The 26,990-nt window shown below is 35.7% G+C and overlaps 1 protein-coding gene across 4 annotated transcripts in view; it reads right to left on the reverse strand.

The window, feature by feature from the left end:
- WDR41 (WD repeat domain 41) overlaps window positions 1-26,220 on the reverse strand; it is a 44,795-nt gene extending 18,575 nt beyond the window's left edge. The window contains exons 1-7 of one of the 4 annotated variants that reach the window (XM_055342269.1): window positions 25,842-26,220; window positions 23,480-23,595; window positions 12,767-12,815; window positions 11,427-11,558; window positions 8,736-8,798; window positions 3,608-3,719; window positions 829-891 (exon numbers count right to left, since the gene is read on the reverse strand). In XM_055342269.1, the coding sequence (XP_055198244.1) occupies window positions 829-891; window positions 3,608-3,719; window positions 8,736-8,798; window positions 11,427-11,558; window positions 12,767-12,815; window positions 23,480-23,595; window positions 25,842-25,943 (637 nt within the window). In that variant the 5' untranslated portion in view covers window positions 25,944-26,220. The remainder of the gene's footprint in view (window positions 1-828; window positions 892-3,607; window positions 3,720-8,735; window positions 8,799-11,426; window positions 11,559-12,766; window positions 12,816-23,479; window positions 23,596-25,841) is intronic. The other 3 variants (XM_055342268.1, XM_055342265.1, XM_055342266.1) reach the window with 3 other exon arrangements.
- Window positions 26,221-26,990: the final 770 nt, after the last annotated feature.

Below are 26,990 nucleotides of genomic sequence, written 5' to 3' on the forward strand. Positions count from 1 at the left end.
CAGCACTTAATAAATGGTAAACAATTAGCTCATGTTGTACTAGCATTTGCACATCTCAGGTCTGGTCTGTGGAAAAAGCATAAGCAACATCAAATGCCCTCTGGGATACATCAGAAAAATTCTTCAAGAAAAAAAGCAACCTTTAAGAAACATGCTTACTCTATCATATCTGGGCACCCAAATTCCATTCAAAAGGCAGTGGGAACAAAAGGCTTTATTTTTACTATGGGCTCCCTGGCAGTAAAAGAGCCAAGAGTCAACAGTTAGTGGCCTTCAAACAGCATGTTTATAAATCAATTAGTACATTTAAAAAATTCCTTTTGCTACTCCCTCCCTCTGCTCTGAAGGCCCCCTACTACTCAGAAGGAAAAGGTATAAACTTCTCCCAAGACAATAGGCCCCAATCTGGCTTCCTGAGGCAAAAACTCCATAGTCGCTGCCTTAGTGAATTCCTACAAAGACTGTCCTCCAACCATCCAACTCAAGTTTTTAATTTCCAGAATGCCGACAATTGCTTTATATGGTTAAAATGTCTGCTAAGTGTATGACTATGGTTCAGCGACAGAAAAGACTGTGGAATGTAAATAGCCTTCTCTGGCGTCAGACATATGGGGTTACCCTGCCCCCACTTGGCTATGTTAGATGAAGCACAAAAACTGACCTAATGTCTTCTTGAAAATGTCTCAGTCTCCACATCACCTCAACCATCACAGGAGACCAACACTGGGGCAGGGGCAGATGTCTCTTAAATTAAAAGCTTATCTTTCCAAAATGTGTGTACTTTTAAGTTTTTTAAAAAAGGAATAAAAGAAAAAGAGTCCTACTCACTCAGTTCTTTGCCAACTGCTGCCACAACACAGTTCTTAGGTATTTCGATCAAAGCACTGATCCCTTAAAAAATATATAAAGCAAAGGTCAAATTATTTTCTTTGAGGATTACATATAAAATAAAAACATTCTCAGATTTATATCAGTGTTCCCATAAGAGGGGTGATAACAATAAAGCACACACATTTTGCTACACCACACTTCTTGCTCTCCGACACATGGAAAATGATTCTGTGAAAAGTATGTGATACGTAAAGAAGACACTGATTTACTAAGGGCAAGATATGCTCTTTGAACACAATTATGGTCCACTTTTTTAACAGGAATCCCTTATGAAAACCACCATTATCATTCACAACATGGCTAGCTTAAATAAGATGTAAAGTTGGCATTTTCTTCAATGTAAATTCATAAAGCCTGAGCAGGCACTCTGGCAATAAGTGAGTTAAGTCACAACAGTCAACAGCTAACAACATGGCCTTCAAATAGTATGTTTATAATCAATTAGTACATTCGCAAAATTCCTGTATTACTGGAAGAGTTATCTTTTTACAGCTGAATCATGAAATGACTCCAGGGTAACCATAACTTTTGTAAAACATGTTACCATTATTACTCTGTCAGCAAGAATTAAAGAACTGATACATTAGATTCAGAACTACAAACAAGTTGGTAAAAAGAACTTTTTAAGAAGTTATTTTTCCATTATGAAATATATATAATACATATATACACACACATAAATATATATGTAATTTATAACATACACAAAATTGGAAAATATTCTACTCATTTGCTTTATCTTCCCACCCAACAAAAAACTAGCCCTCTTGTGATGTGGGTAGTATTTCTAACCTAAATCTCTTCTCCATGTAGGGCTGTTTTGACAGGATGCTTTATATTTTTCCAACTTGGAGGAGGAGGGCATAGTGTAAGAGAAAGGGGGAAGGAACCCTGATACAAGATAAAGAAATAGAGACAGAGAGCAGGGAAAGGGTAGCAAGAGGAGAATTCTAGGTGCAGAAAACAGCTTGTCGAAACAATGTCACAGGAATAAAAGGTACAGCACAAGGAATATAGTCAAAGGTACTATAATAACATTGTATGGTGACAAATGATAGCTATACTTGGGGTAAGTGTACTACAACATATAATTGTTGAATCACTATGTTATACACCTGAAACTAATGTAACATTCTGTGCCAACTATACTTGAATAAAAAAAGGTTTATCGAATAATGAAAACACTAGAAACAGCAATCTAGAAGTAGCAATTTAATACACAAATCAGAGAACATATTGCTGGAAAAGGGAAGATATCCTGTTGTAAGCCAAGGTTTTTTCCATTGCATTGTACCAGGATTATCTTTGCTTATTTCCAAATACAGAATAACTGTCCCCAGAAGCCCTCCTAGCTTAAAATCAAGCAAGGCTTATAAAAGGAGCTTCATGAGCCAAAGGTCTAAGACCACAGCTAATTCAAAGGCATTCTGTAATTTGGAAAACTCAAATCACAAAAAGCTTAACAATGGTACGCTATGATCTTCTCAAAGCTTTCTATAAGATTTTCTCAAAGGTTTCTACTATCTCTTGAGACACTGATAAATAGGGCAATACTGTGATTACTTAACATCACTCAAAGATAACTTGCAAAAGAATGGGAGATTGAATGGGTGGTTATTTCTATTAACATATAAAACATTCTTGTTATCCCTGATTTCAGTATTTCATAACATACTTATAATAATTCATGGAATAAAATTCACGGGTAACCATAGGTCAGTGTAAGAAACACAAAGGAAAATATACATGTAAATAAACAGATAAAACTCATGATAATAGAAAATATGAAAATACAATTCAGATACCACCAAGATTACTAATGATCAAGCATTCAATTGAGAGATAAAATTGTAAATCCTAGAAAGGTAATGGATTTAGTTTTGCTAAGACATCATGGGTTAGTCTTCTGACATTTTCCAATATCTATGTGGAGATAAGTTAGTTCCACGTATGAACTGTAAACTTGGTTCACAAGGCTCCTGCTACCTTTAAGACATCAGTACGCTTAATTATGTTCTTGCTATGATATCCATGGGTTTATCGGATTACTTTTAAAAACAAACACAGTTAACAGTGTATCACATGACATCAAGCTTATTACTCTACTCATTTACACTTAAATATTTTTACTCTGAATAGTTTTTAGTTCAAATTTTTAAGGTCCTTGCTATCAGAAGGCAAAACTGATTTTCTTCTGTTAAAAGCAAAAATATCAACCAAATTCTGAGGAAACAGAATTTTATTAGTAAGTTTGCACAATGCATAAACTTTATAGCAAAACCAATTGTAAAATGAAGTCATCCTCTGGAATCTAATAAAAGTCCAATATCCTCACAGATGAAGAAAATGCTATTAGAAAATCAGAAAGGTTTAATTCCACATGTCAGTGTGCTCATCAAACTCAGTTTAGGAACAGACCCCAAGAGCATAAATGAAAAGGTTTTTCTTAACCACTTTTGCAAAATTCTGTTAGAAGAGAAGCAAAAGCCAAAAAAGGGGGGACAGGGGAGCCTTCTCCCTCTAATTTGGGATGGAAATCTACTTTATACAACCATAAACCTAAACTGGAGAAATATGGTTACAAGATATATTTAGAATTGAAAAGAAAAATCCCCTATATTAACCTCTGTATTCATGGAACGTCTCTTTGAAGATTCATTATATCTTTTAAAGCCTATCAATCACAGTTCATAATTACCTTGATTTGTTTTCTTACCTGTATCAGAAAGGTGACTGGTCTTACACAGGAGATCTAATTTTCGGTTCCACACACATAGGTCATTCCCACCAGAAAGCCAAACATCTAGTCTCTGAAGAACAATTAAACACTGCAAAATTCATGTGAAATGTCCATCAGTTTAGAATCTCAAGCATTCATTGGTGGTTTTCAAATATGTCTGCAAGTTCTCTGCTATCATTCTCTTAAGAGGTGAAGCTTAAGTCTCCCACCCTTGAATGCAGGCTCTCCAATGTACCAACTTCTAGCACATAAAATGTGGCAGAAGGGATGATGGTGTGTGACATACAAGACTAAATCATAAAAGACATAGTAGCTTCCTCCTAGCTCTCTCTTGGATCACTCACTCTAGGGCAAACACATACAAGCAGCCATATGGGGAAAGATGCATATGCAAGAAAGTGAGACCTCTGGACAACAGCCAGCACTAACTTACCAAGCATGTGAGCCCCCTAGGAACCTCCAACCCCAGGCAAGCCTTCAGGTGACAGCAATTTCATAATACACACTGAGCCAAAACCACTCAGCTAAGCTGCTCTTTATTCCTTACCATAAATACTGTAATATTTATTGTTTTAAGCAACTAAGTTTGAGGTAATTTGATACTCAGTAATAGATAATCTATAATCTAAATAGGCTTAAATAAACTTTCTTTAAAAATAAAGATGACTTTGGTTTTTATGTGATTTTCAAATTAGTATCATCTAATCCTTAACTGAGGAAAATGAGTCCTCTACATTTAACAGTATTTTAAAGTCCACACCTTAAATTATACTCTTCCCATCCATGACTCTGAGTGAGCACAAGGATAAGAGTGACAGAGAAAAACAAAAAAGAAAAGGAAAATGTTCTGGTAGTCTTGTCTAAGCAGAGGGTGGGGTTGCTTTTAAAGGTGCTGGAATAGGGGCACCTGGTTGGTTCAGTCACTTAAACGTCTGCCTTTGGCTCAGGTCATGATTTCAGGGTCCTGGGATAGAGCCCCACACGGGGCTCCCTGCTCAATGCGGAGTCTGCTTCTCCCTCTGTCTCTTCCCCCCCTACTTGTTCTCGCTCTCTCTCTCAAATAAGTAAAATTTTAAAAATTTATGGCTGCTGGAATAAAGAGGGTTGAAAATAATCAATGTAATTTGTATTTCAAGAGTTCCTACCCTGCCTAATTTCTGAATGTTTAATATATCAATAGTTTGCTCCTATCTTTTGCCAAATAATATTCCACTGTATGCATTCAGTGCATTTGTCCATTCTCAGTTGGAGAACATTTAGATTATTTTTGTATATGTACAGTGCTGCCATGAATACTCACATCAAGTTTATATGTGGACATATATTTTCATTTCTCTTGACAATGAAATAGGAATACCTAGGAGTGAGATTGTTAGGCCAAATGGTAACTCTGTTTATCATTATGATGAACAAACAACTTTCAAGGTGGCTCTACCATTTCACAATTCCACCAGAAACATATAAAAGTTCCAATGTCTCCTTATCAACACTTATTACCTGTCTTAGATATTAGCCATCTAGTGTATGTGAAATAGTACTGCATTATGGTTTTGACTTGCATTTCTCTAATACCTAAGATGTTGAGCTTCTTTTCACATGCTTATTGATTAACCACCTGTATTCTTTGGAGAAATGTCTTTCACATAGTCTATTTTAAATTGGGTTGTCTGTCTTTTTTTGTTGTTAAGTTTTAAGAGTACTTTCTATATTCGGGATACAAGTTCCTTATCAGATATATGATTTGCAAACATCTTCTCCCATTCTGCGGGTTGTCTTTTCACATTCTTGATAGTGTTCTTTGAAGTATAAATACTTTTTGTTTTGAGGAAATCCACTTGATCACTTTGTTACTATATTTTTGGTATTATCCAAGATCCCTAACCCAAGATCGCAAATATTTTTTCCCATATTTCTCCTAAAAGTCTTACAGTTTCAGCTCTTATGTTATGATCTTTGATCAATTTGGAATTAATTTTTATATATGGCATAAGGTAGGGATCCAATTTCATATTTTCTATGTGGGTATCTGGTTGATCCCGCATCATTTGCTAAAGAGACTGTTCTTGCTCTTTTTGAAAAGTCTTGGCATCTTGTTGAAAATCAAGTGATCAAATACGTGAGGTTTTATTTCTGGACACTCCATTATATTTCACTGATCTGTATGTCATCCTTATCCAGTACCACGGTGTCTTGAATACTACAGCTTTGCAGTAAATTTTGAAATTGGGAGCTCTGAATCTTATAACTTTGTTCTTTATTTTCAAAATTGTTAAAAATAAATAAGCAAACAAACAAAAACAAAATTGTTTTAGCTATTCTGGGGTCCCATGCACTTCTACATCAATTTTAGGATCAGCTTGCCAATTTCGGAAGGGGGTGGGGGGAACGCCTGAACAGAGATTGTGTCCAATCTGCAGATCATTTTGGGTAGTCCTGCAATCTTAATATTAAATCTGAGCCATGAATATGGAATGACTTAACCATTTCCTTAGATTTTCTTTAGTTTCTTTCAAAAATTGTTTTATACTTATTGATGTAAAACTCTCATTTCTTCTTTAAGTTTACTCCTATGTATTTTATTCTTTTGGATACTACTATAAATTCATTTCATTTTCTTAGTTTTTCTTAATTTTTTTCTTAATTTTATTTTTGGATGTTCACTGCTAGTGGAAAGGAATACAATTAATATTGTACATTGATTTCATATACTGAAGCCTCGCTAAATTTATTAGTTCTAATAGTTTGGTTATGAATTAAAATTTAGTATACAGATCATATCACTTGTAAATACAGTTTTATTTCTTCCTTTCCTTTATTTTATTTTATTAATATTTTATTTATTTATTCAACAGACAGACAGACAGACACACACACACATATACAGAGGCAGAGACACAGGCAGAGGGAGAAGCAGGCTCCATGTGGGGAGCCTGACGTGGGACTCGATCCCGGGACCCCAGGACCACACCTTGGGCTGAAGGCAGTGCTAAATCACTGAGCCATCCGGGGTTGCCCTATTTCTTCCTTTCCAATATGGATGCCTCTTATATATTTTTTATTGCCCATAATACTGAACAGTGCCATCCTTGTCTTGTTCCTGATCTCAGGGGAAAAAGTATTCAGTTTTTCACCATGACTAGGATGTTAACTCTGGGATTTTCACAAATGTCTTCTCTTAGGCTGAAGAAATGCTCATCTATTCTTAGTTTGTTGACTACTTATACCATGAGAGGGTGCTGAAGTCCATAAAATCCTTCCTCTGCATCTACTCGGATGATAATATGTTTTCTGTCCTTTATTCTTACTATGTATATTAGTTATTGATTTTTCAGATGTTGAACTGGGATAAGTCTATTTAATCATGGTGTATAAACCATGTTGTTGATTTGGTTTGTTAAGAATAACATACTTCTTTTGTCACTTAACATCTTTTAAAAATTTTTCAAACTCCTTATGAATTTTCTGAAATACTTTTTTTTAGCATAGGTAACTAATGCAATTTAACTATTTTCCTGTAAGACATTTAGGATACTGCCAATCATCTGCTTATAAAATACATCTGTAATATACATTTCTGTTCATAAATCTCTAAGTTTTTTTATTATTATTTGCTCTAAAGACTTTTCTGTAAGTAAAATTCTAGGTCAATTCATGTAATCATTTAAAAAGTTTCATTAATAATGTCAAAATGCCTTCTAGGAATATCATCAATTTATATTCTCAACTGCAATAAAAATGCCAACTTCATCATTTCCTTGCTAACACAAACCCTTATAAAAACTTCACTAGCTCAAAAAATAAATAATATTTCTTATATTTCTTAGGGATCTGAATTTGATAAATTACCTGTTCAATAAGAATTGGACCACCGAAATAAAGTGAGTGAAATGCTATTTTTAACAATGTGTTATATGAAACATGATCACAGGAGAAGTAGATACAACCATCTAACTGACTAACATTACAGTAAAACCTCTTTAAAAAGTACTTTCAGCATACTGGAATAAGTTACTTCTTAACGATCAGTTCCTGTAACAGTTCACTAAAGGAATTTGTCCAGAATACATCAAACTACTTCTCCTGTTCCTATTCCCTATTCCTTCAATTCATGTATTTTCATTTGAAACCTAATAATCTCTGTCAAATAGCAAGACTACTTTTCAAGGAACTTAAAGAAGCATCTTCTCAGATCAAATAAAACACAGAAATTTTCATCAAATCAATACTTTAGTGACTTCTTCAAAGATAGTCCATTGTTAAATTGGATACAAGCATTTCTGGGCACTTTCTTCCCTGGAGACTACTAAACTGATAATTAGAATAGCACGGTAGTACAAGATGGCTACCACAGATGCTGCCTTTTAGGGAAAAAAAAAAATTAAATACATCGATTACTGGCATACAGCAAGTCTTTTTACATTTAAAGAAAAAAAGGAGTGTTAGCTCCAATACAGAGACAAGTTATCTTTAAGATAAACAAGGAAACAACACATAAGACTCTTTTCCCAAACTTGCTGACATTATTGAAAAGCAGTGGCACTTTCTAAGAACATCTACGACAATTTCTACTGTAGGAATCAAAGTAACCAGGTCCTCTCCACGCTTGTTTCTTCAACATGGGGCAGAGTTCCTATCATGTAATAAGCCCCAATTAATATTTGTTTGTAAAATAAATGTTAATAGTAGCTGCCAATTAGCCACGTAACATTTCTTTGAAAGTAATTGATATGTCTTATCTTTATGACCTTATAAAAAGCAGAGATTGAGGGCCAAATAAATCCACATTTTCAGTTCAAAGTACAAAGAAAACAGATTAGCTACTGCTGTAGTCATTCAGCAACATCTCCTCCTAAAAGTAAACATCCTAGGTGCTATCCTTTTCCTTGTGTTGTTATATATTTACCCCTTGATCTAATTTCAAATTCAAACATTCTAGCATTTAATATATAAGTTCTCAACAATCCAGTCTTAGAAGAATCGAATAACTGTAGGTATACATGGAAGAAATAATTTTAAAACCAACGAAAGTAATTCATCTAACTTATTAAACATTTTTTCTGAGACAAAAAGATTATTACCATAAAATAACAGCTTAAAATTTTACCTTTACAGTAGACTGGAAGCATGATACTTTCCGAACTTGTCTGCCAGTATCACAATCCCATAACTAAACTTTTGTTAAGAAATAATTTCTAAACAGAACATTAAAATCTAAATTAGGAGATAACTTTTCTAATAATTAATTGCAAATGTTACAAACTCAAGTAGAAAAATCTTTAAAGCATAAAATATTTAGCATTTATACTATTACTAAAATTAAATCATATAGTGAGTCATCCATAGCATGGCAGGCATACAATGTAAAATAAGTTTGAAGCAAATTTTACTATCAAACTATCAGAAAACATGAACAGGATGGTCTGAATCCTGAATATTTATAGGTATTAAATAGTGCAAGTGTTTAATTTTTAAGCCTTATTCTCCAAAATAGTCTACCATAATCTAATAAACATTCAACATAAAGTATTTATAGTAAAAACTATCGACTCCATTAATTCTTATTGAAAGCTCCTTCAACATGCATGGCACGATTTACTACTGCTATACTAATGCCAAGAAGCCAGTTACAGTGTACTTACTGGTAAACGTATTTAAAATAATTAGAGGGCCTCCATTAAGTGTCCAAGGTTAGCACAACTTAAGGAGTGTAACAATTTTCAAATTTTCACCCCATTTCCTATGGTAATATATATTTTACATCATGTCTGAACACACATTTACATAGATGCAACATACATATACACATTCACACATATGTATATGGGTAGACTCTTTATCACTTAAAAGTTTATCTTCAACATTTAATTAATGAAGTTTGTTAATAGTGGAGGCTCAAGCAGCCTGGAATTATTTTTAATAATTCTCTAAATTATCATTTACAAGTAAAGTTCATATCGATACTGTCTCAGCTACTCATCTCTTTACTATAGTAGTAATTTAATAACTGTCTCTAAGCGTTATTAAAGTACCTTAGGAATGGTCTAATAAAAACAAAGTATTTTAAATTCTATTTTTGGAGATTATTCTAATACTGAAAACAAATAAAAAGCTTTAGTTCCTAATATAATATTTGCCACAATGGAACAGTCAAGTCATTCTGATCTAAATACATGTAATATTGCTTATGCGATATTGTCATCACCACAAAATAGTTTACCACATGTAAATCTTACCTTGAAATTTTTTTCACATATTGACAATCTGTCTCGAAATCACCTGAACTAATGAACTCATTTAAAGTGTGTCATGTGGTGCCTGGGTAGCTCAGTCAGTTAAACATCTGCCTTCTGCTAAGGTCATGATCCCGGGGGTCCTGGGATCCAGCCCAGTGTTGTTGGGCTCCCTGCTCAGTAGGGGAATCTGCTTCTCCCTCTTCCTCGACCCCTCTCCCCTGCTCATGGGCATGGGCGTGCACTCTCTTTCTCAAATAAATAAAATCTTTAAAAATAAATAAATAAAGTGTGTCATAAGGTCTGTCCTGGTTCTACAGAAGCCCAGCAAACACCTACTCCTTTGGGCTTACTCCAGAACTTACTCCCCTGATGCTTGAAACTAAACAGAATTCTCAGATAAGCAAAGACTATATAAAGTGAATCTCTGATACTATTTTTTTTTAAAGTACAGTTTCCATTAAGTATCTGGCTAAGAAAGAAAAAAAAAAGTATCTGGCTAAAGCCTTTACAAAACCAATTCCTCATACAAACATTAAAAGCTAAATTTAAGGAAAATATATTTTTTTAATATTTTATTTGGGGGGGGGGGGAGAGCGTGCGCGCAGGAGCATAATAAGCAGGGGTAGTGGCAGGCAGAGGGGGGAGAAGGAAAAGCAGGCTCCCCGTTGAGCAGGGAGCCCAGTGTGGAGCTCAATTCCAGGACCTGAGCTGAAGGCAGATGCCTAACTGACTGGGCCACCCAGGCCTCCCTAAGGAAAACATTTTATGAAGGCAGTATTATACAGTGGTTCAGAGTTCTGACTCTGCAGTCAGATTGCTTGCCATCTGCCCTCTAATGGCTGTATGACCTAGGACAAGTCACTTAACCTCTCTGTCTCTCTTTTCTTATCTAAAGATGAGAATAAAAATAATTATAAGAATTAAACGTGTTAATATATGTAATATAGAATATATGTAAAATTAGATGTACTATATGTTAAACAGAACACATTAAGTGCCCTAGAAAACTTTACCATTGCTGTCACATCTTAAATTTTTACCTAAAAGTATGAGGGGGGAAGAATTTACTTTTCTAAAATTGCTTTTAAACACTAAACACTGAGCAGATGGTAATTCACTTTTCTGCCAAGCTCAGATGTTCAAAAGGTTCTTATGGGCTGGGGACATTACATTTCTTTTGCTGTACAATGCTGTACAGACAAAAATGTGAATTATTCTCCAGTCAGACTCATCTTTGTTTCTTGAGATTGAAAAGCAAACTGAGCTAAGTAAGTACTTTTAAGTCCAAATTCTCCATTTTCTATAACTTGATATAATAGTAACTCTGGAAAGAACAGCTTTAGTCATGGGGTTTCCATCGAGAATAAGTCTTTAATCTATTTCCAGCCTAATACTTTTCAGATGCCTAATACTTTTAAGAAGTGTATCATGAAGGCTAGAACAAAATCATTTTTGCTAAAATGAATGTACAGACAAGTCCCAAAAGGCTAAAAACGAATAATATATGTACTGGTCCCTTGGGTCACTACAGCTATTTCACTTTCTTCCAGATTTAAGGATATAATAACTGTTCTATCAGAAGAGGCTGTCAAGATCAGTTGATTTTTTTCTTCACAAGCTTCCAAGGAAGGAAATGTAATAAGAGCTGTTATCTTTTGAGTGTGTCCATTAAGTTCCAGAAGTTTTTCTCCTGTCTGAAATATCAATAAAAATTTTTATAATAGGCTCATATCATATTCACAACTTAAATAATCTTAAATGACAACATTAAGAATCATATAGAAAATACATAATTTCATTTTTAATTACTTAGATGTGTAACTTCACTTTAAACAATCAAATAGAATCTAAACAGGTACTCAAAGAGTAGCCATAAATAATTTTATTTTCTAATAGAAAATACTAATTTTTAGCATATTTATATGAAAATTTAAAGGAAAAAAAAGAAAATTTAAAGGAATATTCTTTCCATATGGTTTTAAGAATTGCATAAATCAAAAAAAAGAATTGCATAAATCATACATAAAAATATCAGTAACTAATCTGTTGGAAAAAATAGGGAGTCCTCATTATCCAAGTTCTTTATCTAAGTCTCCAAACTTAAAGTGCTATTGAAGGAAATAAAAGTTAGCATAACAATAGCACAATCTATATACTGTACACATCCAATAGCAGATCAACCACTTATAAAGTCAGTCTCCACTCCACTTCTAACACCAACAGCTATTCCTATCCATTCAATGTCTTTATCAATCAGTCTCTGATATTCCCAAGTAGTAAACATGTAAAAATCCAACGTAAATATAACATAAATTGTAAATCTTTCTAAGGTTGCAGGATTTCATGAACATGGTGAACATAATGTTAAATAATTGCTTTAATCACTGGTAAAGCCACTGAGAAATGAGGATCTGACGGAGTCAGACCAGAAAACTACTGATATAACAGAAGATAAATGCTTCAAAAGAAAATACCGTGAGTATCACAAGACGAGGAAGAGAGGCCCTGGAAAAAATCTGGTGAAGGCTTAAATATTTTTGAAAAACAAATTAGCCTTTTATTACATTCCTATTAAAGTCAAACATGAGAGGAGTATTTTATTATGTTATCATAATTTTGGAATAAAAATCGTATCTCCCACAAAAATCAACACTTGATTTCATTTTCAGAATCAGTGTATAGTTGCTGATAACTAAAATTTTGCTCAATAAGATTAAAACTTTCTTATAATAGAAAAATATTGGTTCCCATTTTAAACAGATTCATCCTAAGTAGCCTTTTCAAGTATTAAGTAGTTTCAGTATACTGATAACGCAGGTATACACTCAGATAGTGTTTATAAATGCAAACTCAATTATACAGTGATGTCTTATTACACAATTCACATAGAATTAATACACACCTGGGCATTCCACACAACTACAATTCCATCATCACCAGCAGATGCAAATCTGGGTAGACAAAAAAGGTAAAAAAAAAAAAATTAAAATATTCTGGTGAAATTTATGTGCTAAAATTACTAAGAACTATCAAAATTCATTAATGGTGTTTTGACCAATATTAATGCTGATTAGTTAAGCTAATTCAACAAATATTTATGGACTACCTTCTATGTTTTATGCCAGATACTGATCCAAAGATAAATAAAACCATTCACAGCATTACAATGAATCAACTGCTAAAACTGAAAGAATGAGGGAGGCCTATAAGTAATCTTAAAAGTCCTTCTTGGCTTTAAAATTATATGATTAAACTATCACTTTCAGCTTCACTGATAGGAAGTGATATTTCAAGACTGCAACAAAGGAATACATGTCCTTAGATAATTTTGTTATTTCTATTATTTTTCTCTGTAAATATACTTTAACTTTATTATTTAAAGCCAAGATCTCTCCTTCGCTCCTCTTGGCTCTTGGTCATTCCATGTAAATATTGTGTTCTTAGTTTGGAGGCTCTGACGTTTTGTGAAGTTTTTTGTTTTATTTATTAGTGAAAATGCTTGAAATGCAAAGAGGTAAAGGAAAGTTTATTTCCTGCATGGAAAAAGAGCTGTGATGAACTCAGTTATAGCTTCTTTCTCCTCTTCACTTCCTGTTCACTATATATATATATATATAAAGGACCAATTTTGTAGAGTAGAAGATATCCATGATACAAACACTTGCCAAGAAAAGTAATTTGTTATATACAGGATTAAACATAGTGACTGGATTATAGTAATATCAAGCACTGTTCTCAAGCAATGTCCCAACACAGTGGTATACAGGAATCACACCATAAACATGTCAAGTAACTAATAATGTAGTACATAAGTTTGTAAATGATTCTTTAATGAATTAAAATTGATCCAAAGTTGTTCTCATATCCCTTTCATTCACTTAAATTCGGTTTGTTTTCTGAATAGGAAAGAAAGAAAGTGGTATTATAGAAAGCCAGTATGAACTGTGTATTAACTGGCCCCTTATAATTAACAACCATTAATAAATAACAAACCACTAGCAGTTATGGCATTTAAAAAATGTTCCTTGCAAAATTGTTAGTTCATTTCACAAAATCTGGGTGTGCCTTGAATGTCTTCATTACAGGAAATATTGTTAGTCAAACAGGTCTGTCACTGGGGAACTGGTACACTATGACACAAAAGTTACTTTGTTCCTGAGAGTACCTGTTCTAACGAATTTTACTATATAAGATCCATAAAATCTCACTACTTCATCATATAATAATTTCCTTAAAACTCCGAACTGCACTTCAAGTTCTAATTTCTCATGCTCAGTTTCAGAGTCCCATAAATAACTATTGTCTTCGCTGGCTCTGACAATTCCCATATTCAGTACTGATTTCTAAATCAGTTACATCTCCTATTATGTTCAGTTACATCTCCTACTATGGGAGCTAAGAGATTATCCAGGAGATGGGAAATTGGTCAAATACATCCTCATCAAAGTCCTATTAACAATTTTTAAAATAGAGAGCTACCTATCTTTTTAACAGAGGACCTTTAAGAACTTCCTAGTAACTAGTGAGAAATCACATGCAGAATTATTTAAAATTCGTGCCTAACATTTATTATTTCAAGATGAAATATATAAAAGATCTGGAGATTTAAAAGAAAACAATCATTTTTAAATTAAAAATACAATTTATTTAATAACATTATTTTTCTGAATCAGAAAACTAAACAATGCCTTAGTATCAAAAATAGTTGCTGGATGTCAATCTTTAATAGCTTATGTTTCTAGGCCTATTGATTTCTTTTTATTTGTATAGTGATGGTGGGGAGGCAGGACTCAAGGTCTTAAGTTTTCTTTGGTATAAAACATCAATTTCTATTGATTCCTGAAACTCTTATAATTGCTTTTCTCCCTTCTAGAAGACTGCAGGTTTAAAATACATACTTTTTCTAACCCTGATTTTTAACTTCTCATTATTGTTTTATCATGTCTGAACCTCATGAGTTCACAATGAGAGACGATTGAACGGTTCAGAGTTTAGAAATGAGATATAGAGCATTTCACCTCAAACTTTAATTCAATCAGTAGTGAACAAAAGTTAAATCTAAACAATGCTCAATAGTAATGCATGAAATCACAGCCAATTTTTTATTACTCAGAGGTCAATTACCCAGTTGGTGTATTATTCAGGACTTTCAATTTTCTTATTTATTCTATTGCTGCCTCTTTCTTTCTTTTTTTTTTTTTTTTTTTTTGCCATTTCAGTATTTTTATTAGCTCCCCTAAAGAGAAAACATGAAGCTTAGAAATGCAAATCAATATAATTTTGCCACAAATTAGTATTTCCCATAAAATAACGAATAAAGGGTTGGGAGATCATTCGCAAATTACAATTATCCATGCTATTAGGATGGATAATTGAAAACTAGCTACACTTTATCAGTTTATCTTAAACTATAATCAGTTCATCCTAATCAGTCAAGCACACACTTCAGCCATCTGCAAATCAGAAATGAAAATTCAACCCAAGAATTTCTAATAGTAGATACATTGTAATTGCTAAAAAGAAGTAATGAAGTATAAAAAACGAGTAATTAAAATACCAGTGAGGTCTGAACTATTCAATGGAAGGAAGAATTGTGGCTGTATTGCATTAAAATTATATAGAATAATTTTTTTAAACATTCTAAATTCATAGAATCCAAAGATTCAAGTCTATAATTAAGGTTTTAAGAGAAATGCTTCTTTGCTAATTAGCACAAAATGTATTGGGTGAGATTCATGCTAGGTGACAGGGAAATGTCAAGATCAATTACATGTGGTTCCTGTTTCAAGATCTTCAAATTCATTGTTTAGAAATGTATTGGATTTCATCAATCTAAGATATGATCAAGTATAAGACATTCTATTATTTTATGTACTATTAAGGAAAAAATACTGCCAATTATACCCAACACACCATCAATTATATGATGTCTCCAAATTTCAGAGATCTTAAAATAGGAAAAAAAAAACATCTTAGAATCAATGAAATATAGTAATTGACATATTTATTGATGTTTATAATATTTCTAGTCTAAATTCTAGATTTCTAGAATCTCTGATTATCTCTAGCCGGTTTAAAGCACCAAAAAATGATTTTTCAATGAGTAAATTAATGAATAAGCAAACATTTAAGTGTTGCAAGGGATCTGTGAAATAGATAATCATTAAGTGTATTAATGTAACCTCACTTTTTTCCTTCCATCAATATACTGTCAAAAGAAAAATTAAAAGTAAAAAAAATTAAAACTCAGAAACCCACCACACACATAAGTAAATTCCTTTTTTTCATGTTCCTGTCCCATCCCATACCTAAGTATACCCTCCAACTTGAAACCATGTCTTTAAAAATACTCATTGAGCATATACAATTAAATGACTAAGACAAAACTATATACATGAAAAGAAGTTTAACAAGGTGAAGCATGATTTAATCAAGACCTATACCAGAGCTTCTAGAATATTCCATCCCCTCCTACTCTAATTATGAGAACTAAATTTATCGTGAGAGTTGATGATTCACTCATTCAAGAAATATTATATAGTAACTATATATTAAGCATAAATATAATTAAATGTATTTTTGATAATACATATTTGATACTGAAAGTAAAAATCAATAGGATAGTTCTTGCCCTTGAAGACCTCAGTCTACATTACTAAGTAATGCTACAGGGTCCAGATCATGAGCCCACTGAGAATTCTCATTTATACTCATTTCAATTTATAGAAATCATTCCTTTTAAACACCTTCCCTTTGAACATCTCAGAGAAAGTACTCTCATTCTTGCCAACTATGAATTGAAAAGTATAGCAAAGTTCCACAAAGATTTGTATAAAACAAAATATTTTCACAAATAATTCCTATGTCTATTACTTACTTAAGTGCTCATTTAATGGTTCTTACTCATTTGAACTTATTTCAATTAGGTCAAGGGTGCTACAAATTCAAATATAACCTTAAAGGATATAATGAAAAGTATGGTCCATGAAACTTCTTGTATTCAGTATCTACATAATCATACAGCCCTGGGGGGAAAAAAGGACATTATTATGGCAATAAAGAAAATCCCTGTGCTTACCCAGCTCCCCACCTAATCCACATGTAATTTCTAATACATGATGCAACTAAAATATTTTTATAGTAAAATAGAACTGAAAAATGGTACAATACCAAAAACCAAACTGAAAAAATACAAAACTCTCATTTAAAATAGGTTTTCAGGGATCCCTGGGTGGCGCAGCGGTTTGGCGCCTGCCTTTGGCCCAGGGCGCGATCCTGGAGACCCGGGATCGAATCCCACATCGGGCTCCCGGTGCATGGAGCCTGCTTCTCCCTCTGCCTGTGTCTCTGCCTCTCTCTCTTTCTCTCTCTGTGACTATCATAAATAAATAAAAGTTAAAAAAAATAAAAATAAAATAGGTTTTCATTATCTTGTATTCTAGAACTACTTGAATAAAATCAGAGAAGTATGTGGAGACTTGTAAGAGAAGTAAAAGGGAATTTGAAAGCCTTTTCATGAGCCATAGACATTGACGTCACTAGGGGATCCCTGGGTGGCGCAGTGGTTTGGCGCCTGCCTTTGGCTCAGGGCGCGATCCTGGAGACCCGGGATCGAATCCCATATCGGGTTCCCAGTGCATGGAGCCTGCTTCTCCCTCTGCCTATGCCTCTGCCTCTCTCTCTCTCTCTCTCTCTCTCTCTCTCTCTGTGACTATCATAAATAAATAAATTTTAAAAAAAATTAAAAAAAAAGACATTGACATCACTGATCCTTTCAACAGATTTCCTTGAACACCAAACTTTTTTTTCTTGCATAAGAAAAATGCATACATTAACATAACTCTAATATCTGAATGTTTAAGGTCCTTTTTTCAGCTCACATAAAATGAAGGTGGGACCATTCCATAGTTTTCATGGTCATTAAGAAAGGTAAACCCTTTGAAAATTCTCCCCCGCCCCCAAATCACACACAGAAAGCTGAAACATCAAAGTTTACAAACATTAGAAAACCAAAACTCTCTGTGACTTCTACTAGGCGGAACCTCCATTCATCTGAGCTCAAGTTTCTGTGAAAGAATCTCTAACACTAGAGAAACATCCCTGGCCTCCCTCTGCCCCACGAGGGTTGTATATCAAAGCCAACATCCTTTAATCCAGCTTTTTGTGAGTTATTAGTTTTTATGTTCAGCTCCATCTGTGTGATTTCCCCACCTAATACCTTAGAAAAAGTTTTACTCTGAAACAAAAATACCTTTTAAATTGGCATTTTTATTTCCTCTATATCAAATATTTATCATTTTTCAATTTTTCAGTATGGATAATTTAAATATATATATACAAGTATAAACAGTATAACAAAAATCCCAGGTACTCCTCATCTGTAATTATCAACTCATGGCCGATGCTGTTTCATCTGTACCATATCCAAGCGCTCCTCTCTGCAGATTACTTTGAAGCAAATAAAGTAACTACATTTCATCAGTAAATATTTCAATATGTATTTTTAAGAACTCCTTTATATCAGGACTAGAGTTACCATTTAATTCCTTATTGTCATCACATGCTCAGTGATCAAACTTCCCTGTCTCATGATATTTAAGTTTATGAGAAGCAGGATCTAAATAAAGTTCATAATTGCAGTGGCTGATATACCTCTGAAGTCTCTTTTATTCTATGGATTCCTTCTATTTTTCTCCTTGCAATTAAACATTTGTCTCATAGAGTTCTCATAGTCTGGATTTTGCCAGCTACCTCCCTATGCAGTCATTCAGCATGCACCTCTAATCCCCTGTATTTCTGGTAAACTGACAAATCTAAGACTTAATCAGATTTAAACTGGACTTTTTGGTAGGCCCACTTCATAGGGAGTTTGTATACTCCATCAGGAAATGTAATTTCTGGTAGTCTTTCTTTTGTGCACATGTAATGCTAACAACCATAATAAACTGTCTAAATTTGTTATCAGAGGTTGCAAAATTACAATTATTCCAATTTCATGATTTTTCCTAGCTTGAATTCTTCTAGAAGAGAAATTTCCTCTCATTGATTATTACTGATTCCAAGATACAATTTGTATAGGAAAGGCAATACACATCTTGCAGATGCCCCTTCAACAGAGGATGATGCCCAGCTGAGGAATGTGATTATCTGCCTCCAGCTGTTGACTTCAGGGTCCATTCGGCTTTCAAGCCAGTCATACTATTTCAACTGGCTCCCAGCCAACAGAACTTTAGCAAGGTGGTGGACTCCAGAAGCACCTTCTTGGATGACTTTCAGCCAATAATTAAGTAAGGCAAGGTTAAAAGTCCTGATTATTTCTGTCCAACATAGAATTCCTCTAAAGGGCATTCTTTCCTCCAGAATTCGCCACTGGGCCTAGAGAAACTTTGTCAGAGCTACATCATAGTCTGAGATAGCTCCCCTTGTCTAATCCTGCTCTTCCCTTTTTCCTTAACTGATGCTTCTAATAAACCATTTGTGTGCCCAATTCCATTTTGCTATCAGCTTTGCAGGGAACTCAGGTATTAAAAGGGTCAAGTCATCTTGATTATTTCTATTCTCTGAATGTTAGTGAGAAAAATAACCTTAGCTTAAGAATATTTTCTTAAAGATATAAAATATTGTGTGTCTGTTAGTGAATTATCAAACTGTACTGAGTTTCCTTAGTGTCTTGTGAATGTACAGCTTCACCAGCTTTCCTAGGGGCACATTTTGTTCTCCAGTCTGGCATTTCATGGGTCACCTGATTCTTTTCCAGTCATGATCACCATCCTACAGAACCTTGTCTGTTTCCTGGAGGAGCAAGGAATGGTCAAATAAGCAACAAAGAAAACTATTCTTAAAATGTGTTATGAACTCAGTTTAGTTTAATGTGTCAAATACTAGAGTATTACATGTAATTTTAGCACAGTCCATTTTTTGGAAGACTCTTGCTGAGGCTTAGCCTTCTTTAGTGATCTCCCAATCAATATGACCCTCACTTTATGTTCAAAAAACACTAAAGAAGAAAAGAAAAGGCAGCTGTCTGTTAGGTTATACAGGATTTATTTGGTATCTTCAAAAACCAATCTGTGAAAATTTTCCACTCACTGATTTTAGCTGAGCCACCAAGAAAACAAGAAAATCCTTCTGCAAAATTCTCAATAAAATGATATTATCTAAAGACCTGAAGCGTGAAACCTGGATTACAACAGCTGACCAAAAAACCAGAATGTAAGGTCCACAAAAATTAAATAAAAACATAAAAAAGTGGAATATTTTTGTAATTTGATCATGCACAAAATATGTACATTAGCAATGGTAAAGATGATTCTAAACTCTAAATTAAGAATGAAAATGCTACATTCTTTACTCAAATAAGTATTTATGTAGTTTGTAGATTTCTTATACCTTTCTTACCAGTAGTGAGTCTTTTGGGTTTCTTTTTTTCAGTGCAGAATTAAATTTTTTAAAACAAAACACACATTGAAACTTCTACAGGTCTTTGGCAGAAAAACTTCTACCTAACTAGATGTAAATTTTGACACAGTAAGGACTTGAGCACAAAGAATAAATGTGACTCATTTGATAGTATCTTCATTTTATTGCAAAGCCAAAATGTAGGTTTTTCACTTATTTCTAGACACTTAGATTCACTGTGATAGATAGCAAACATGGCCACCCATTATTCTTCCTTTCTATGTCCACCAGCATTAACAGCACTTAATTGTTTCCCCCCTCAGGAGATAGTTTATTTATCCACTTACTGAACTTGTGCCAGCTCCTGACTCACTCTGGCTAACACAACAGCAGCAAAAATAATAGTGTCTTGAGAAGAATTTTACATCAGGGTTTGTCCTTTTGTTCGTATTCGAACTCCATCATCAATATGTGCACAAGCACCGGAGCCACCATATGGAGAAAGCACCCAGCTGAGTCCAATAAGAACCATCCAGTCCCAGCCAATTTACCTCCTGACCAGAGATGCAGTAAGTAAACCTAAACAAGATCAATTGATCAGGGTACAGATTTAAAAAAAACAAAAAACAAAAAACAAACCACCCAGCTGAGGCTAGACCGAGAGCTAGCCTGCAATTAATAAGTATATGACAGGTTGTCTTAAACCACCAAGTTTGGGGTGGTATTTGAGAGAGCAATCGATAACTGATACACTTGGCTCTAATTTTTTTCCTGTTTACAGAACATTTACTACATCATTAAACAACTGATTTATATGGGAGCATCACTGTGGGGAAAATATAATCAAACTATCAGCATTTCCACAATGATCATTATTCTACAAGATGTCCTTTTTTGCAGATTCTTCTAACTATGTAATAAAAGCCTAGAGGAAATTTCAGAGGATAGATAACAATGAAAACGGAATCCTAACAGTTATTCTACATAAAAATTTAGAGATCACATCCTGAAAGTACACTGTATATTTTTTATTTAACTTTCTCAGACAACATGAGCTGAGGATTCCTTAAAACCCAAATATTAGTGATTATGCCCTAATAAATTATTTGGGTGTTTTTTTTTAATCTACCTAGCAACTTAAAATGGTAAAATAACAAGAAACTTCAGCTGTCCAAATATCCTATATTTCCAGAAACTATGTTTAGTTTCAAAGATCTGACTGGCTGGCTGGCTGGCTAAACAAAGTGTCTCTTAGAACATATCAGCAATGAATACCACCAAAAAGGCTGAAGATTATTATAGTATGGTTTATATGTTTTGATTTGGCTAGCTCATATCACAACAGTGTTGATAGGCTAGTAATATATATGTAAGAGATGAATCTTCTCAAGCAAAAGTTGAAGAACATATTGTTGCATCATAATTTGGCTGGATTTTGTCCCTGGTTTCTAGAATGGAGCTGTGCTCCTCATGTTTATGCAAATGAGATTATTCAGGATGGGCCCTCTAAACAATTTAAGGATAGGGTCTGGCCACGTGGGAAATATGAACCAGGTAATTAGAGGGTTGGTGCTCTGAGCCATAGATATTAATATGCTTAACCTTTCAACCTGAGGTCGGAGTATGAACACAGGGTAGGGAGAGAAGGGCTGAAAACTGAGTTCAATCAGGTGGCAAAGGACTCAATCATTTCTAGTAATGACCCCCCAATAAAATCTCCGGGTACCCAGAGCTTGAGTGAATTCCCCTGATGGTAATACACACTAATGTGCTGAAAGGGTGACATGTCCCAAGGATACAGAAGCATTGTATTTGAGACCCTCTTAGACCTGATCCTACGCATCTCTGCATTTGGCTAGTCCTGTCTGTATCTTTTATAGTAAGATGATAATCATAAGAATAGTGCTTTCCTGAGTTCTGTCAGTGGTTCTAGGAAATACCAAAACTAAGGATAGTGGGAATTTGTAGCCAGTTGGTCAGAAGTGGGGGTGGCCTGACACCGCTGGAGATTGCAGCTGAGAGAAGTGCTGTGTAGGACTATATCCCTAACCTGTAAAATGTGACCTGACTCCAGGTAGTGTCAGATTTGCACTGCACATGGGAAAAGCAATACCAAACACACACATAAAAAAAAAAAAAAAAAAGCAGTGAGTGAGTTAATAGACATTAGAAGTGATGGTCAGAATTGGGAATAATCACAACGGCAGTCACCCATGGAGTCCAAAATGAGGGGAAAAAAAGAGGTTATCAAAGGTAAAAAAAAAAAAAAATTAGAGAGTAGAAAAATTGATAGGGACAACAGGGGGCTAGCAAGTTAGGATGGCATGCAACATGCACACTTAATAATCTGGGGAGTCATTCATTCATTTAACAACTATCTATTAACTACCTGCTACATGTAAGGCACTGTGTCAGGTACAAAGGATACTGTGGTAAATAAGAAAAATATGCCTCCCCCAAGAAGTTTAGATCTAGAGAAGATAAAATTAGTTACGAAACCAACTCTAATTGTTGTTACGCTACAAAGAATAAGCATTTAGATGAATAAGGGCTTAATAAACAGACATAAAGATCAGTAAAAAGCTAAATCTAAAGTCTTAAGATCTATATACTTCATTTCTACTTGCAATCAAACACAATATTGTACACATTGATAAGAAAGTAAATAATGAACATTTTAAAGGTTTTTATTTCCTTAATAACAAAAGATTCAGATTATTTACCTTACCTTCCACTAAAAATAGCCCATTCCTGGTTAAGTATTTCATAAACATTCCCTACATCTGTTTCTCAAATTTAGGCATTTTAAAGTTATTCACTTCCTTGAAACTAACAAAAAATATTTCTAAGCACTAACAACAAAAAACAAAAAACTTCAACCAAGAATAACCATCAGGTACGCCTAGGTGGCTCAGCAGTTTAGCGCCTGCCTTCGGCCCAGGGCATGATCCTGGAGTCCGGGATTGAGTCCCGCATTGGGCTCCCTGCATGGAGCCTACTTCTCTCTCTCTGTGTGTCTCATGAATAAATAAATAAAATATTTTTTTAAAAAAAGAATAAGCATCAAGATATCCAGATGTTGATTTCTAGTAAATGTTACTAATGACCAGATTTGAAATTTTTAGAAAAGACATTAATTATGAAGTTGCTTTTAAATATACGATTCCTTAAAAATTCTTTCCAAACAGTAGGCAATTGGATAACTAGAGCTTCTTACCTGTATTCATCTAACTGTACCAGAAATCGTACAATATCATGATGAGCTTTCAGTACAAGCAGTTCAGTGTAGGGGTTCTGGGTTTGTTCTTCACCTATTGTCTGTAAAGGAGATTTCTTATATTGAAAAAAAAAAAGAAAATACAAACAAAAAAGAAAGAGATCAAATGACATGATAAAAGACCATACGAAATAAAACTGCACAGTATACATCTAAGAATACAAGACTTAAAATGCCATAAGGTACCACATTCTAATACTAGATAGTATTTTCCCTAAAGCAACTAAGTGCCATCTTAACATACATTTCTTTTTTTGTTTTGTTTTTCTTTTTGGTTTTTTTTTTTCATTTCTTTTTTTTTAACATACATTTCTCTTACTACAAATCCACATTATAAATTTTTTCCTCTTTGTTCGAATTGATCTAAATATCCTTAAACTCAGATCATCATTCTTCAGATTGTTAACTAAGAACAATGAAAAGGGGAAAAAAATCTCATTGCCATAAATTTTAGTATTTTCAAGTCACCATAAATTTATGAAAAGGGTTAATTTTATGTTAGGAAATAACTCATTAAACCTGACCTAAAAAAAAATATAGCAATGGGCCAATCCAATTCAGTATTTTAGAATGAGTGTTTCTCCATTAAAATTTGACAGAAACAAAACTGCAGGTCAAAGGGGCAAATATAGACTAAAACAGTGCTGAAACCAGGATAGGCACTCAATACATGATTGCTGACTGAATAAATGAAGGACTGAAATCCTTCAGGGTCGATAAATTCAATAAATTTGAGTTTTGGACAATAATACTGATAAAGATAATTGCTAACATTTACAGCGAATTAGGTCACAGCCCATATGCCAGACAGTGTGCAAAGCACATATGGCATATAATTCAGTCAACTGTTCTGTAAGGTAGGTGTTATTAACCCCATTTCTGCAGTCAAACCCAGTACTATTTCATGATAAAACCTTTGTTCTTAACCTCTGAACTACAATTTCTCAAACTTGCCACTACTGAGATTTTGTAACAGTTACTTCTTTGCTGCTCATCTCCCCCATCCTGAAATCAAAAACGTCTCCAAAGATAGCCAAGTGTGCCCTGGGGCAAAATCATTCCAGCACAGAATACTGCTTAAACCACCAGCAGTTCTTGTATAAATGAAGGGAAATCACTGGTTCTGACAAAGTACAAATTCACAAAGGTTAAAGTGAAGTACTGTGACATGATAAATGTGTAACTTAACACACGTTCCCCCCCCCAAAAAAAAATCGCCCCCAAAGCAGTGGGTGCTTATTTATCCCAGCTCACTTCTAGCAGAGGTTCTGATGAGAAAAGCGAAAGTGAGACATTTGAAAACTATTTACTGCTTCCCTTAAGTAAAATTTTACTAGGCATAGCAGAATTAATGAAATCATATGATCAATCAAATAATCGGGTTAATATAGAACTACCACGTCACACGCGTAATTTTCTACAGCTATTCTACAGTGTCTAAGATTTCAGCCTGTCCAAAACGAACAGGATTTGAAATGTTTTTTAATAGTATGAGGAAGTTAAAAGTGAGAAGTAAGGCTGCTGGCTCACACCACCACCAAGTTTTTATTTTTAACAATCGAAAGGACTATTTCCTATAAGAAATAAAAGGGAATCCGAGTACAAATTCTCGGTGGCATATGAAATAAACTCCAGACCTGAGTCCTTTTAAGATTCCAAGATTATTTTAGTCACAATATTTCGAATCTAAATTAGTCAATACAATTATTCCGGCCCAAAAGAAAGCGTGACTATGACAGCAAAAATAGGAGTTAATCACAAAATTATTTCCTTGAATTTGAAGCAAATTATTTATTTTAGAAAATGATTCTTTTTGTTCTTGGATAATCAAACAGATTTTCTATTCTTCGAGCAAGCGTCAGTTGATGTCAGAAGTGACGCCAAGCCTAGAAAACCTTCAGCACAAAGTTGCAGTCACCGCTGGTTCCTACCAAGTCAGACACGGCGCGCTAGATGGGAAGCTGCTGCGAGCCCCCAGCCCAGCGCCACGGCCGCTCAGAGAATCCTACGGGAGGCCCCGCCCCCCGCCGCGCAGGCCCCGGCCCCCCGCCGCGCAGGCCCCGCCCCCGCGCAGGCCCCGCCTCCCGCCGTTCCCCGCCGCGCAGGCCCCGCCCCCGGGCGACCAGCCGCCCCCCGCCGCGCAGCCCCCACCGCGCAGGTCCCGCCTCCCGCCGTCCCCCGCCGCGCAGGCCCCGCCCCCGGGGGTCCAGCCGCCCCCCGCCCCCCGCGCGCAGCCCCCCCCGCGCGCAGGCCCCGCCCCCCGCCCCGGGCGTCCCGCCGCCTCCTGCCGCACGGGACTCACCCGAGCGGGGCTCGGCCTCTGCGGGGACAGGCGGCGTAGCCTGGGGCTTACCTCGGCCAGTCCCTGAGGTTCTCGGCCTCCCCCGATCAGCCATCGCAACATCCGGGAGGCGGCCTCGACGCGCTGGGCCCGGGCCCCGGTCAGCGCGAGCTCCGCGCCTGACTCGGCGTCCTCCTACCGCCTGGGCAACAGCGCGATGGACACGCAAATACGTGCCGCCCGCTCTGCCTCGGAACGGTTAAGTACAGGGCAGAGCCCCCAGCAGAGAAAGACTTTTGTCCCCAAGGTGCTGCCGTACCCCGCCACTGAGGCTTGGGGAGCAGCGCCGGGACGCGAGCAGCCGAGACCGAGAGCGGCGCCCAGTGAGCAGGCGCCGGCCCCGCCGGTCTGCGCTCGCGCCCCCCGCTGGACGTGTGCAGCACAGCACTGGCCGGAGAGCCGTGGTGTCCTCCCCGCCCCCGCCCGGGTTCGTAAGGCCCCGACCAGAGAAGGTGACGGTCGGTGTCGTGTGCACGCACTAAGGCAGCGGCGCGCGGGGACGCCAGCACCCACCTGACCGACGCTGCGCCGTAGTAGCCGAGGTACTGTGCTAAGTGAGGCTGTGCGCGCATTCTCATGGTGACCCGTACCTTGTGGTCTCTACCTTATAAACAACGACAACAAACACAGAAACCCCAAAGCTCTGAAAGTTGTGTAAGGCTAACAGCTTGGAAGTGACTATACTGAGAATGGGATACGATCTCCACGCTCAAAACTACTGCTCTTGACTGTGATGTCTAGCCCAGAATCTCCCTAAATAATAGAAAGCGCCTTATGTCCTCTATTGTGACTACTAGATCGTCTCAAGCAGTCAGGGGGTTGTGGTCCTCACGCTGACTGCCTATCAGAATAACAGGTAGTTTTTTGAAAAATACATATTCTTGGCTTCCACTCCTGACTTGTTAAAGCAATATCTGTGGTTAAAACATAGGAAATAGGGTTTGAGGAAAGTTCTTCAGATGGTTCTGATGAGTAGAGAGGTTTCAGTATCACTGGACTACTTACACTTAAATCTGTAGAAGTTCATATATGTATTTGCATATGTGATTATTAGGTTTAAATGAGGATCCTAGCAGTAAATTCTTATAAACAGAACACAGAACTTACCAC

The sequence above is a fragment of the Nyctereutes procyonoides genome, unplaced genomic scaffold, assembly GCF_905146905.1.
Source record: "Nyctereutes procyonoides isolate TBG_1078 unplaced genomic scaffold, NYPRO_anot_genome, whole genome shotgun sequence".
Lineage (NCBI taxonomy): Eukaryota > Metazoa > Chordata > Mammalia > Carnivora > Canidae > Nyctereutes > Nyctereutes procyonoides.